Raw genomic sequence first — 15,000 nt, forward strand, 5'->3', positions numbered from 1 at the left:
CTAGCAGCAAAGTCTCTAGCAGCACACATCAAAGTCTCTAGCAGCACACCCTTCATCAAAGTCTCTAGCAGCACACCCTTCATCAAAGTGTCTAGCAGCACACCCTTCATCAAAGTCTCTAGCAGCACACCCTTCATCAAAGTGTCTAGCAGCACACCATTCATCAAAGTGTCTAGCAGCACACCCTTCATCAAAGTCTCTAGCAGCACACCCTTCATCAAAGTCTCTAGCAGCACACCCTTCATCAAAGTCTCTAGCAGCACACCCTTCATCAAAGTCTCTAGCAGCACACCCTTCATCAAAGTCTTCCACTGCACATCATGAGTCTTTAGAACAGAGGATACAGCCTCGAAACATTCTGGTCCAGGTTCGATAACATGGCACTAATATGGCTGCCATTGAGTTATGTGAAGTAAGGGGGACATCAATAAACGTACAGTGTTGTGGTTCTGACAGGTTGTAATCATGGAGGAATCTGACCAGCGAGCTGTAGTATCAACTAGTTTCAGTCCCACTACTCTATCTGAGTATCAACTAGTCCCACTACTCTATCTGATATCAACTAGTCCCACTACTCTATCTGAGTATCAACTAGTCCCAGTCCCACTACTCTATCTGAGTATCAAAGTCCCAGTCCCACTACTCTATCTGAGTATCAACCCCACCCACTTCATCAATCAACTAGTCCTACTACATCTGAGTATCAACTAGTCCCAGTCTACTCTTCTGATATCAACTAGTCCCACTACTCTATCTGAGTATCAACTAGTCCCACTACTCTATCTGAGTATCAACTAGTCTCCAGTCCCACTACTCTATATCAACTTCAGTATCAAAGTCCCACTACTCTATCTGATATCAACTAGTCCCAGTCCCACTACTCTATCTGCAACTAGTCCCAGTCCCACTACTCTATCTGAGTATCAACTAGTCCCAGTCCCACTTCTGATATCAAAGTCCCAGTCCCACTACTCTATCTGAGCAACTAGTCCCACTTCATCTGATATCAACTAGTCCCACTCTCTATCAGCAACTAGTCCCACTACTCTATCTGAATCAACTAGTCCCAGTCTATCAGTATCAACTAGTCCCACTACTTCTGATATCAACTAGTCCCCCACTACTATCTGAGCAACTAGTCCCTTCATCTGAATCAACTAGTCTCTACTCTATCTGAGTATCAACTAGTCCCACTACTCTATCTGAGTATCAACTAGTCCCAGTCCCACTACTCTATCTGATATCAACTAGTCCCAGTCCCAGATATCAACTAGTCCCACTACTCTATCTGATATCAACTAGTCCCACTACTACTCTATCTGAGTACCAACAACTACTCTATCTGAGTATCAACTAGTCCCAGTCCCACTACTCTATCTGAGTATCAACTAGTCCCAGTCCCACTACTCTATCTGAGTATCAACTAGTCCCACTACTCTATCTGAGTATCAACTAGTCCCACTACTCTATCTGATATCAACTAGTCCCCCACTACTCTATCTGAGTATCAACTAGTCCCACTACTATCTGGAGTCTATCTGATATCAACTAGTCCCACTACTCTATCTGATATCAACTAGTCCCACTACCCTATCTGAGTATCAACTAGTCCCACTACTCTATCTGATATCAACTAGTCCCACTACTCTTCTGAGTATCAACTAGTCCCACTACTCTATCTGAGTATCAACTAGTCCCACCCACTACTATCTGATATCAACTAGTCCCCCACTACTCTATCTGAGTATCAACTAGTCCCAGTCCCACTACTCTATCTGATATCAACTAGTCCCACTACTCTATCTGAGTATCAACTAGTCCCACCCACTACTCTATCTGATATCAACTAGTCCCAGTCCTATCTGAGTATCACTACATCTATCTGAGTATCAACTAGTCCCAGTCCCACTACTCTATCTGAGTATCAACTAGTCCCACTACTCTATCTGAGTATCAACTAGTCCTAGTCCCACTACTCTATCTGAGTATCAACTAGTCCCACTACTTCATCAAAGTCCCAGTCCCACTACTCTATCTGAGTATCAACTAGTCCCACTACTCTATCTGAGTATCAACTAGTCCCACTCTCTATCTGAATCAACTAGTCCCACTACTCTATCTGAGTATCAACTAGTCCCACTACTCTATCTGATATCAACTAGTCCCACCCACTACTCTATCTGCAACTAGTCCCACTACTCTATCTGAGTATCAACTAGTCCCACTACTCTATCTGATATCAACTAGTCCCACTACTCTATCTGAGTATCAACTAGTCCCACTACTCTATCTGAGTATCAACTAGTCCCAGTCCCACTACTCTATCTGAGTATCAGCTAGTCCCACTACTCTATCTGAGTATCAAGTCCCAGTCCCACTACTCTATCTGAGTATCAACTAGTCCCAGTCCCACTACTCTATCTGAGTATCAACTAGTCCCAGTCCCACTACTCTATCTGATATCAACTAGTCCCACTAATCTGTCAACTAGTCCCACTACTCTATCTGATATCAACTAGTCCCAGTCCCACTACTCTATCTGAGTATCAACTAGTCCCAGTCACTACTCTATCTGAATCAACTAGTCCCAGTCCCACTACTCTATCTGAGTATCAACTAGTCCCACTACTCTATCTGAGTATCAACTAGTCCCAGTCCCACTACTCTATCTGAGTATCAACTAGTCCCAGTCCCACTACTCTATCTGATATCAACTAGTCCCACTACTCTATCTGATATCAACTAGTCCCAGTCCCACTACTCTATCTGAGTATCAACTAGTCCCAGTCCCACTACTCTATCTGAGTATCAACTAGTCCCACTACTCTATCTGAGTATCAACTAGTCCCAGTCCCACTACTCTATCTGAGTATCAACTAGTCCCACTACTCTATCTGATATCAACTAGTCCCACTACTCTATCTGAGTATCAACTAGTCCCAGTCCCACTACTCTATCTGAGTATCAACTAGTCCCAGTCCCACTACTCTATCTGAGTATCAACTAGTCCCACTACTCTATCTGATATCAACTAGTCCCACTACTCTATCTGAGTATCAACTAGTCCCACTACTCTATCTGAGTATCAACTAGTCCCACTGCTCTATCTGATATCAACTAGTCCCAGTCCCACTACTCTATCTGAGTATCAACTAGTCCCAGTCCCACTGCTCTATCTGATATCAACTAGTCCCAGTCCCACTACTCTATCTGAGTATCAACTAGTCCCACTACTCTATCTGATATCAACTAGTCCCACTACTCTATCTGAGTATCAACTAGTCCCAGTCCCACTACTCTATCTGAGTATCAACTAGTCCCACTACTCTATCTGAGTATCAACTAGTCCCAGTCCCACTACTCTATCTGAGTATCAACTAGTCCCACTACTCTATCTGAGTATCAACTAGTCCCAGTCCCACTACTCTATCTGAGTATCAACTAGTCCCAGTCCCACTACTCTATCTGAGTATCAACTAGTCCCACTACTCTATCTGAGTATCAACTAGTCCCAGTCCCACTACTCTATCTGAGTATCAACTAGTCCCAGTCCCACTACTCTATCTGAGTATCAACTAGTCCCAGTCCCACTACTCTATCTGAGTATCAACTAGTCCCAGTCCCACTACTCTATCTGATATCAACTAGTCCCACCCACTACTCTATCTGAGTATCAACTAGTCCCACTACTCTATCTGAGTATCAACTAGTCCCAGTCCCACTACTCTATCTGAGTATCAACTAGTCCCACTACTCTATCTGAGTATCAACTAGTCCCACTACTCTATCTGAGTATCAACTAGTCCCACTACTCTATCTGAGTATCAACTAGTCCCAGTCCCACTACTCTATCTGAGTATCAACTAGTCCCACTACTCTATCAACTAGTCCCACTACTCTGATATCAACTAGTACTCTATCTGAGTATCAACTAGTCCCACTACTCTATCTGAGTATCAACTAGTCCCACTACTCTATCTGAGTAGTCCCACTACTCTATCTGAGTATCAACTAGTCCCACTACTCTATCTGAGTATCAACTAGTCCCAGTCTACTCTATCTGAGTATCAACTAGTCCCACTACTCTATCTGATATCAACTAGTCCCACTACTCTATCTGAGTATCAACTAGTCCCAGTCCCACTACTCTATCTGAGTATCAACTAGTCCCAGTATCAACTACCCAGTACTCTGATATCAACTAGTCCCACTACTCTATCTGAGTATCAACTAGTCCCACTACTCTATCTGAGTATCAACTAGTCCCAGTCCCACTACTCTATCTGAGTATCAACTAGTCCCAGTCCCACTACTCTATCTGAGTATCAACTAGTCCCAGTCCCACTACTCTATCTGAGTATCAACTAGTCCCACTACTCCTGAGTATCAACTAGTCCCAGTCCCACTACTCTATCTGAGTATCATCAACTAGTCCTGAGTATCAACTAGTCCCACTCTCTATCTGAGTATCAACTAGTCCCAGTCCCACTACTCTATCTGAGTATCAACTAGTCCCAGTCCCACTACTCTATCTGAGTATCAACTAGTCCCACTACTCTATCTACAACTCCCACTACTCTATCTGGTCCCATCTGAGTATCAACTAGTCCCACTACTCTATCTGATATCAACTAGTCCCACTACTCTATCTGAGTATCAACTAGTCCCAGTCCCACTACTCTATCTGAGTATCAACTAGTCCCACTACTCTATCTGAGTATCAACTAGTCCCAGTCCCACTACTCTATCTGATATCAACTAGTCCCACTACTCTATCTGAGTATCAACTAGTCCCAGTCCCACTACTCTATCTGAGTATCAACTAGTCCCACTCCCACTACTCTATCTGATATCAACTAGTCCCAGTCCCACTACTCTATCTGAGTATCAACTAGTCCCACTACTCTATCTGAGTATCAACTAGTCCCACTACTCTATCTGAGTATCAACTAGTCCCACTACTCTATCTGAGTATCAACTAGTCCCAGTCCCACTACTCTATCTGAGTATCAACTAGTCCCAGTCCCACTGCTCTATCTGAGTATCAACTAGTCCCACTACTCTATCTGAGTATCAACTAGTCCCAGTCCCACTACTCTATCTGAGTATCAACTAGTCCCACTACTCTATCTGAGTATCAACTAGTCCCAGTCCCACTACTCTATCTGAGTATCAACTAGTCCCATCACTGCTCTATCTGAGTATCAACTAGTCCCAGTCCCACTACTCTATCTGAGTATCAACTAGTCCCAGTCCCACTACTCTATCTGATATCAACTAGTCCCACTACTCTATCTGAGTATCAACTAGTCCCAGTCCCACTACTCTATCTGAGTATCAACTAGTCCCAGTCCCACTGCTCTATCTGAGTATCAACTAGTCCCAGTCCCACTACTCTATCTGAGTATCAACTAGTCCCAGTCCCACTACTCTATCTGAGTATCAACTAGTCCCAGTCCCACTACTCTATCTGATATCAACTAGTCCCAGTCCCACTACTCTATCTGAGTATCAACTAGTCCCACTACTCTATCTGAGTATCAACTAGTCCCAGTCCCACTACTCTATCTGAGTATCAACTAGTCCCACTACTCTATCTGAGTATCAACTAGTCCCACTACTCTATCTGAGTATCAACTAGTCCCACTACTCTATCTGAGTATCAACTAGTCCCACTACTCTATCTGAGTATCAACTAGTCCCAGTCCCACTACTCTATCTGAGTATCAACTAGTCCCACTACTCTATCTGATATCAACTAGTCCCACTACTCTATCTGAGTATCAACTAGTCCCAGTCCCACTACTCTATCTGAGTATCAACTAGTCCCAGTCCCACTACTCTATCTGATATCAACTAGTCCCAGTCCCACTACTCTATCTGAGTATCAACTAGTCCCAGTCCCACTACTCTATCTGAGTATCAACTAGTCCCAGTCCCACTGCTCTATCTGATATCAACTAGTCCCACTACTCTATCTGATATCAACTAGTCCCAGTCCCACTACTCTATCTGAGTATCAACTAGTCCCAGTCCCACTACTCTATCTGAGTATCAACTAGTCCCACTACCTGAGTCAACTAGTCCCAGTCCCACTACTCTATCTGAGTATCAAGTCCCACTACTCTATCTGTCCCCCACTACTCTATCTGAGTATCAACTAGTCCCAGTCCCACTACTCTATCTGAGTATCAACTAGTCCCACTACTCTATCTGAGTATCAACTAGTCCCAGTCCCACTACTCTATCTGAGTATCAACTAGTCCCACTGCTCTATCTGTATCCCTAGTCCCACTACTCTATCTGAGTATCAACTAGTCCCAGTCCCACTACTCTATCTGAGTATCAACTAGTCCCACTACTGCTCTATCTGAGTATCAACTAGTCCCAGTCAACTAGTCCCACTACTCTATCTGAGTATCAACTAGTCCCACTACTCTATCTGAGTATCAACTAGTCCCAGTCCCACTACTCTATCTGAGTATCAACTAGTCCCAGTCCCAACTGTCCCACTCTATCTGAGTATCAACTAGTCCCAGTCTACTCTATCTGAGTATCAACTAGTCCCACTACTATCTGAGTATCAACTGTCCCACTACTCTATCTGAGTATCAACTAGTCCCAGTCCCACTGCTCTATCTGAGTATCAACTAGTCCCAGAGTATCAACTAGTCCCAGTCCCACTACTCTATCTGAGTATCAACTAGTCCCAGTCCCACTACTCTATCTGAGTATCAACTAGTCCCAGTCCCACTACTCTATCTGAGTATCAACTAGTCCCACTACTCTATCTGAGTATCAACTAGTCCCAGTCCCACTACTCTATCTGAGTATCAACTAGTCCCAGTCCCACTACTCTATCTGAGTATCAACCCAGTCCCACTACTCTATCTGAGTATCAACTCCCAGTCCCACTCTGATATCAACTAGTCCCAGTCCCACTACTCTATCTGATATCAACTAGTCCCACTACTCTATCTGAACTAGTCCCATCAACTAGTCCCAGTCCCACTGCTCTATCTGAGTATCAACTAGTCCCACTACTCTATCTGATATCAACTAGTCCCCACTCTCTATCTGAGTATCAACTCCCAGTCCCACTACTCTATCTGAGTATCAACTAGTCCCACTACTCTATCTGAGTATCAACTAGTCCCAGTCCCACTACTCTATCTGAGTATCAACTAGTCCCACTACTCTATCTGAGTATCAACTAGTCCCACTACTCTATCTGAGTATCAACTAGTCCCAGTCCCACTACTCTATCTGAGTATCAACTAGTCCCACTACTCTATCTGAGTATCAACTAGTCCCACTACTCTATCTGAGTATCAACTAGTCCCACTACCTATCTGACAACTAGTCCCAGTCCCACTCTATCTGAGTATCAACTAGTCCCAGTCCCACTGCTCTATCTGAGTATCAACTAGTCCCACTACTCTATCTGAGTATCAACTAGTCCCACTACTCTATCTGAGTATCAACTAGTCCCAGTCCCACTACTCTATCTGAGTATCAACTAGTCCCAGTCAGTATCAACTAGTCCCAGTCCCACTACTCTATCTGATATCAACTAGTCCCAGTCCCACTACTCTATCTGAGTATCAACTAGTCCCAGTCCCACTACTCTATCTGAGTATCAACTAGTCCCACTACTCTATCTGAGTATCAACTAGTCCCAGTCCCACTAGTCCCAGTCTCTATCTGAGTATCAACTAGTCCCAGAGTATCAACTAGTCCCAACTAGTCCCACTACTCTATCTGAGTATCAACTAGTCCCAGTCCCACTACTCTATCTGAGTATCAACTAGTCCCAGTCTACTCTATCTGAGTATCAACTAGTCCCACTACAACTAGTCCCACTACTCTATCTGAGTATCAACTAGTCCCACTACTCTATCTGAGTATCAACTACCAGTCCCACTACTCTATCTGAGTATCAACTAGTCCCAGTCCTCTATCTGAGTATCAACTAGTCCCACTACTCTATCTGAGTATCAACTAGTCCCACTACTCTATCTGAGTATCAACTAGTCCCACTACTCTATCTGAGTATCAACTAGTCCCACTACTGAGTATCTCTCCCATCTGAGTATCAACTAGTCCCAGTCCCACTACTCTATCTGAGTATCAGTCCCAGTCCCACTACTATCTGATATCAACTAGTCCCACTACTCTATCTGAGTATCAACTAGTCCCAGTCCCACTACTCTATCTGAGTATCAACTAGTCCCACTACCAGTCAACTAGTCCCACTACTCTATCTGAGTATCAACTAGTCCCAGTCTGAGTATCAACCCAGTCCCAGTCCTGATATCAACTAGTCCCACTACTCTCTATCTGAGTATCAACTAGTCCCACTACCAGTCCCACTACTCTATCTGAGTATCAACTAGTCCCACTAGTCCCAGTCCCACTACTCTATCTGAGTATCAACTAGTCCCACTACTCTGAGTATCAACTAGTCCCACTACTCTATCTGAGTATCAACTAGTCCCAGTCCCACTACTCTATCTGAGTATCAACTAGTCCCAGTCCCACTACTCTATCTGAGTATCAACTAGTCCCACTACTCTATCTGAGTATCAACTAGTCCCACTATCTGAGTATCAACTCTATCTGAGTATCAACTAGTCCCAGTACTGCTCTATCTGAGTATCAACTAGTCCCACTGCTACTATCTGAGTATCAACAGTCCCACTGCTCTATCTGAGTATCAACTAGTCCCAGTCCCACTCTATCTGAGTATCAACTAGTCCCAGTCCCAACTAGTCCCAGTCCCACTACTCTATCTGAGTATCAACTAGTCCCAGTCCCACTACTCTATCTGAGTATCAACTAGTCCCAGTCCCACTACTCTATCTGAGTATCAACTAGTCCCAGTCCCACTGCTATCTGAGTATCAACTAGTCCCAGTCCAGTATCAATCTAGTCCCAGTCCCACTACTCTATCTGAGTATCAACTAGTCCCACTACTCTATCTGAGTATCAACTAGTCCCAGTCCCAGTCCCACTACTCTATCTGAGTATCAACTAGTCCCAGTCCCACTACTCTATCTGAGTATCAACTAGTCCCAGTCCCACTAGTCCCACTACTCTATCTGAGTATCAACTAGTCCCACTACTCTCTATCTGAGTATCAACTAGTCCCACTACTCTGAGTATCAACTAGTCCCAGTCCCACTACTCTATCTGATATCAACTCCCAGTCCCACTACTCTATCTGAGTATCAACTAGTCCCACTACTCTATCTGAGTATCAACTAGTCCCAGTCTGCTCTATCTGAGTATCAACTAGTCCCACTACTCTATCTGAGTATCCCAATCTGAGTATCAACTAGTCCCAGTCCCAGTCCCAGTCCCACTACTCTATCTGAGTATCAACTAGTCCCAGTCCCACTACTCTATCTGAGTATCAACTAGTCCCAGTCCCACTACTCTATCTGAGTATCAACTAGTCCCAGTCCCACTGCTCTATCTGAGTATCAACTAGTCCCAGTCCCACTCTCTATCTGAGTATCAACTCTCAGTCCCAGTATCAACTAGTCCCAGTCCCAGTCCCACTACTCTATCTGAGTATCAACTAGTCCCACTACTCTATCTGAGTATCAACTAGTCCCAGTCCCACTGCTCTATCTGAGTATCAACTAGTCCCACTACTCTATCTGAGTATCAACTAGTCCCACTACTCTATCTGATATCAACTAGTCCCACTACTCTATCTGAGTATCAACTAGTCCCACTACTCTATCTGAGTATCAACTAGTCCCAGTCCCACTACTCTATCTGAGTATCAACTAGTCCCACTACTCTATCTGATATCAACTAGTCCCACTACTCTATCTGAGTATCAACTAGTCCCACTACTCTATCTGAGTATCAACTAGTCCCACTACTCTATCTGATATCAACTAGTCCCACTACTCTATCTGAGTATCAACTAGTCCCACTACTCTATCTGAGTATCAACTAGTCCCACTACTCTATCTGAGTATCAACTAGTCCCACTACTCTATCTGAGTATCAACTAGTCCCACTACTCTATCTGAGTATCAACTAGTCCCACTACTCTATCTGAGTATCAACTAGTCCCAGTCCCACTACTCTATCTGAGTATCAACTAGTCCCACTACTCTATCTGAGTATCAACTAGTCCCAGTCCCACTGCTCTATCTGAGTATCAACTAGTCCCAGTCCCACTACTCTATCTGAACTAGTATCAATCTGAGTATCTCTAGTATCAACTAGTCCCACTACTCTATCTGAGTATCAACTAGTCCCAGTCCCACTGCTCTATCTGAGTATCAACTAGTCCCAGTCCCACTACTCTATCTGAGTATCAACTAGTCCCAGTCCCACTACTCTATCTGAGTATCAACTAGTCCCACTACTCTATCTGAGTATCAACTAGTCCCACTCTCTATCTGAGTATCAACTACTCTATCTGAGTATCTGATCTATCAACTAGTCCCAGTCAACTAGTCCCAGTCCCACTCTATCTGAGTATCAACTAGTCCCAGTCCCTGAGTATCAACTAGTCCCAGTCCCACTCTATCTGAGTATCAACTAGTCCCAGTCCCACTACTCTATCTGAGTATCAACTAGTCCCAGTCCCACTACTCTATCTGAGTATCAACTAGTCCCAGTCCCACTACTCTATCTGATATCAACTAGTCCCACTACTCTATCTGATATCAACTAGTCCCAGTCCCACTACTCTATCTGATATCAACTAGTCCCACTACTCTATCTGAGTATCAACTAGTCCCAGTCCCACTACTCTATCTGATATCAACTAGTCCCACTACTCTATCTGAGTATCAACTAGTCCCAGTCCCACTACTCTATCTGATATCAACTAGTCCCACTACTCTATCTGAGTATCAACTGAGTCCCACTCATCTGTCCCAGTCCCACTACTCTATCTGATATCAACTAGTCCCAGTCCCACTACTCTATCTGATATCAACTAGTCCCACTACTCTATCTGAGTATCAACTAGTCCCAGTCCCACTGCTCTATCTGAGTATCAACTAGTCCCAGTCCCACTGCTCTATCTGAGTATCAACTAGTCCCAGTCCCACTACTCTATCTGAGTATCAACTAGTCCCAGTCCCACTACTCTATCTGAATATCAACTAGTCCCAGTCCCACTACTCTATCTGATATCAACTAGTCCCAGTCCCACTACGCTATCTGAGTATCAACTAGTCCCACTACTCTATCTGTCAACTAGTCCCAGTCCCACTACTCTATCTGATATCAACTAGTCCCACTACTCTATCTGATATCAACTAGTCCCACTACTATCTGAGTATCAACTAGTCCCACTACTCTATCTGAGTATCAACTATCCCACTACTATCTGATATCAACCCCCACTACTCTATCTGAGTATCAACTAGTCCCACTACTCTATCTGATATCAACTGTCCCACTACTCTATCTGAGTATCAACTAGTCCCACTACCTATCTGAGTATCAACTAGTCCCAGTCTATCTGAGTATCAACTAGTCCCAGTCCCACTACTCTATCTGAGTATCAACTAGTCCCACTACTCTATCTGAGTATCAACTAGTCCCAGTCCCACTACTCTATCTGAGTATCAACTAGTCCCAGTCCCACTACTCTATCTGAGTATCAACTAGTCCCAGTCCCACTACTCTATCTGAGTATCAACTAGTCCCAGTCCCACTATCTGAGTATCAACTAGTCCCAGTCCCACTACTCTATCTGAGTATCAACTAGTCCCAGTCCCACTACTCTATCTGAGTATCAACTAGTCCCAGTCCCACTACTCTATCTGATATCAACTAGTCCCAGTCCCACTACTCTATCTGAGTATCAACTAGTCCCACTACTCTATCTGAGTATCAACTAGTCCCAGTCCCACTGCTCTATCTGAGTATCAACTAGTCCCAGTCCCACTACTCTATCTGAGTATCAACTAGTCCCAGTCCCACTACTCTATCTGAGTATCAACTAGTCCCACTACTCTATCTGAGTATCAACTAGTCCCACTACTCTATCTGAGTATCAACTAGTCCCAGTCCCACTACTCTATCTGAGTATCTCCCACTATCTATCTGAGTATCAACTAGTCCCACTACTCTATCTGAGTATCAACTAGTCCCACTACTCTATCTGTATCAACTAGTCCCACTACTCTATCTGAGTATCAACTAGTCCCACTACTCTATCTGATATCAACTAGTCCCACTACTCTATCTGAGTATCAACCAGTCCCACTATCTATCTGAGTATCAACTAGTCCCACTACTCTATCTGATCTATCTGACTCTATCTGATATCAACTAGTCCCACTACTCTATCTGAGTATCAACTAGTCCCAGTCCCACTGCTCTATCTGAGTATCAACTAGTCCCAGTCCCACTACTCTATCTGAGTATCAACTAGTCCCAGTCCCACTATCTATCTGATATCAACTAGTCCCCCACTACTCTATCTGAGTATCAACTAGTCCCACCCACTACTCTATCTGAGTATCAACTAGTCCCACTACTCTATCTGAGTATCAACTAGTCCCAGTCCCACTGCTCTATCTGAGTATCAACTAGTCCCACTCCCTGACTACTCTATCTGAGTATCAACTAGTCCCAGTCCCACTACTCTATCTGATATCAACTAGTCCCAGTCCCACTGATATCAACTAGTCCCAGTCCCACTACTCAACTATCTGATCTGTATCAACTAGTCCCAGTCCCACTGCTCTATCTGAGTATCAACTAGTCCCAGTCCCACTATCTATCTGAGTATCAACTAGTCCCAGTCCCACTATCTGAGTATCAACTAGTCCCAGTCTGATCTGAGTATCAACTAGTCCCAGTCCCACTACTCTATCTGAGTATCAACTAGTCCCAGTCCCACTACTCTATCTGAGTATCAACTAGTCCCAGTCCCACTACTCTATCTGAGTATCAACTAGTCCCAGTCCCACTACTCTATCTGAGTATCAACTAGTCCCACTACTCTATCTGAGTATCAACTAGTCCCACTACTCTATCTGAGTATCAACTAGTCCCACTACTCTATCTGAGTATCAACTAGTCCCAGTCCCACTACTCTATCTGAGTATCAACTAGTCCCACTACTCTATCTGAGTATCAACTAGTCCCAGTCCCACTACTCTATCTGAGTATCAACTAGTCCCAGTCCCACTACTCTATCTGAGTATCAACTAGTCCCACTCCCACTACTCTATCTGAGTATCAACTAGTCCCACTACTCTATCTGATATCAACTAGTCCCAGTCCCACTACTCTATCTGATATCAACTAGTCCCACTACTCTATCTGAGTATCAACTAGTCCCACTACTCTATCTGAGTATCAACTAGTCCCACTACTCTATCTGATATCAACTAGTCGCAGTACTCTCTATCTGAGTATCAACTAGTCCCATCTGTCCCACTACTCTATCTGAGTATCAACTAGTCACCCACTACTCTATCTGAGTATCAACTAGTCCCACTACTCTATCTGATATCAACTAGTCCCAGTCCCACTACTCTATCTGAGTATCAACTAGTCCCAGTCCCACTACTCTATCTGAGTATCAACTAGTCCCAGTCCCACTACTCTATCTGAGTATCAACTAGTCCCAGTCCCACTACTCTATCTGAGTATCAACTAGTCCCAGTCCCACTGCTCTATCTGAGTATCAACTAGTCCCAGTCCCACTACTCTATCTGAGTATCAACTAGTCCCAGTCCCAACTACCCACTACTATCTGAGTATTAACTAGTCCCAGTCCCACTACTCTATCTGAGTATCAACTAGTCCCAGTCCCACTACTCTATCTGAGTATCAACTAGTCCCAGTCCCACTACTCTATCTGAGTATCAACTAGTCCCAGTCCCACTACTCTATCTGATATCAACTAGTCCCAGTCCCACTACTCTATCTGAGTATCAACTAGTCCTTGTCCCTCTACTCTATCTGAGATAGGGCTGTTACTTCTGACCTCACAGGAAACCAAGAGGAAGAACTTCCTGCGATGTCAGTGAAGGTGACCCCTGTGACCCCTGCTGGCCCCGCCCACCCCCAGCCCTGCTCTCTGCCACTCATCGTTCTGCAGGATATGGAGGGGGAGACAGAGGAGAGGGGCGAGGTCCACAGGTAAGGACCCATAGACCATAGAACCTTGAACTTAGAACTTTAGAACCTAGAACATAGAACTTTAGAACCTAGAACATATAACTTTAGAACCTAGAACCTTGAACTTTAGAATCTAGAACATAGAACTTTAGAACATTGAGCATCGAACCTAGAACTGACTTCTGTTATTATGATCTCTCATCCAGGTGTTTAAGGAGTTCCGGTGTGCAGGTTCCATTCAACATGAACAACAGCAACAGCAACGAGGAAGAGTAAGAACACGCACAGACCCAAATATGGACGATAACGTACTTTGCGACCCTAGTCCTGAAGTCTACAAAAGGGATACTGCTTCTTGTTCTATTTACTCAGAGTCAGATGAACTCATGGGCAATGTTTGTATTTAAATATAAATGCAGTATGAGGGAAGTTAGCGGTTGTTTTGCTAAGCCAATGCTAACTAGTGTTAGAGCAATGACTGTAAGTCTACTTACTGGTAGGGTAACATAACAGTATGACATCAACAGTAATCGTGCCTCTGATCTTTCCTAGGGAACAGAAGAAGAAGACAAGTAAAAAGGAGAGGAAAGAGAAAAAGGAGAGGAAAGAGAAAAAGGAGTAAGGACCAGACTGATCTCATGACAGAACAACCTCACCTCTCGTTTCCAGAACAATCTCACCTCTAGTTTCCAGAACAATCTCACCTCTAGTTTCCAGAACAATCTCACCTCTAGTTTCCAGACTGATCTCATAACAGAATCTCTAGTTTCCAGACTGATCTCATTACAGAACCTCTAGTTTCCAGACTGATCTCATAACAGAACAATCTCACCTGTAGTTTCCAGACAGATCTCATTACAGAACCTCTAGTTTCCAGACTGA

The 15,000-nt window shown here is 44.0% G+C and overlaps 1 protein-coding gene across 1 annotated transcript in view; it reads left to right on the forward strand.

Moving 5' to 3' along the window:
• Positions 1-15,000, forward strand: part of cnga1b (cyclic nucleotide gated channel subunit alpha 1b) — an 85,951-nt gene that overhangs the window by 3,191 nt on the left and 67,760 nt on the right. Inside the window, 3 exon segments of the mRNA XM_052460706.1 lie at positions 13,992-14,139; positions 14,325-14,390; positions 14,671-14,736. Of these exon segments, the coding sequence (XP_052316666.1) occupies positions 14,018-14,139; positions 14,325-14,390; positions 14,671-14,736 (254 nt within the window). The 5' untranslated portion in view covers positions 13,992-14,017.

Source organism: Oncorhynchus keta, chromosome 13, assembly GCF_023373465.1.
Source record: "Oncorhynchus keta strain PuntledgeMale-10-30-2019 chromosome 13, Oket_V2, whole genome shotgun sequence".
Lineage (NCBI taxonomy): Eukaryota > Metazoa > Chordata > Actinopteri > Salmoniformes > Salmonidae > Oncorhynchus > Oncorhynchus keta.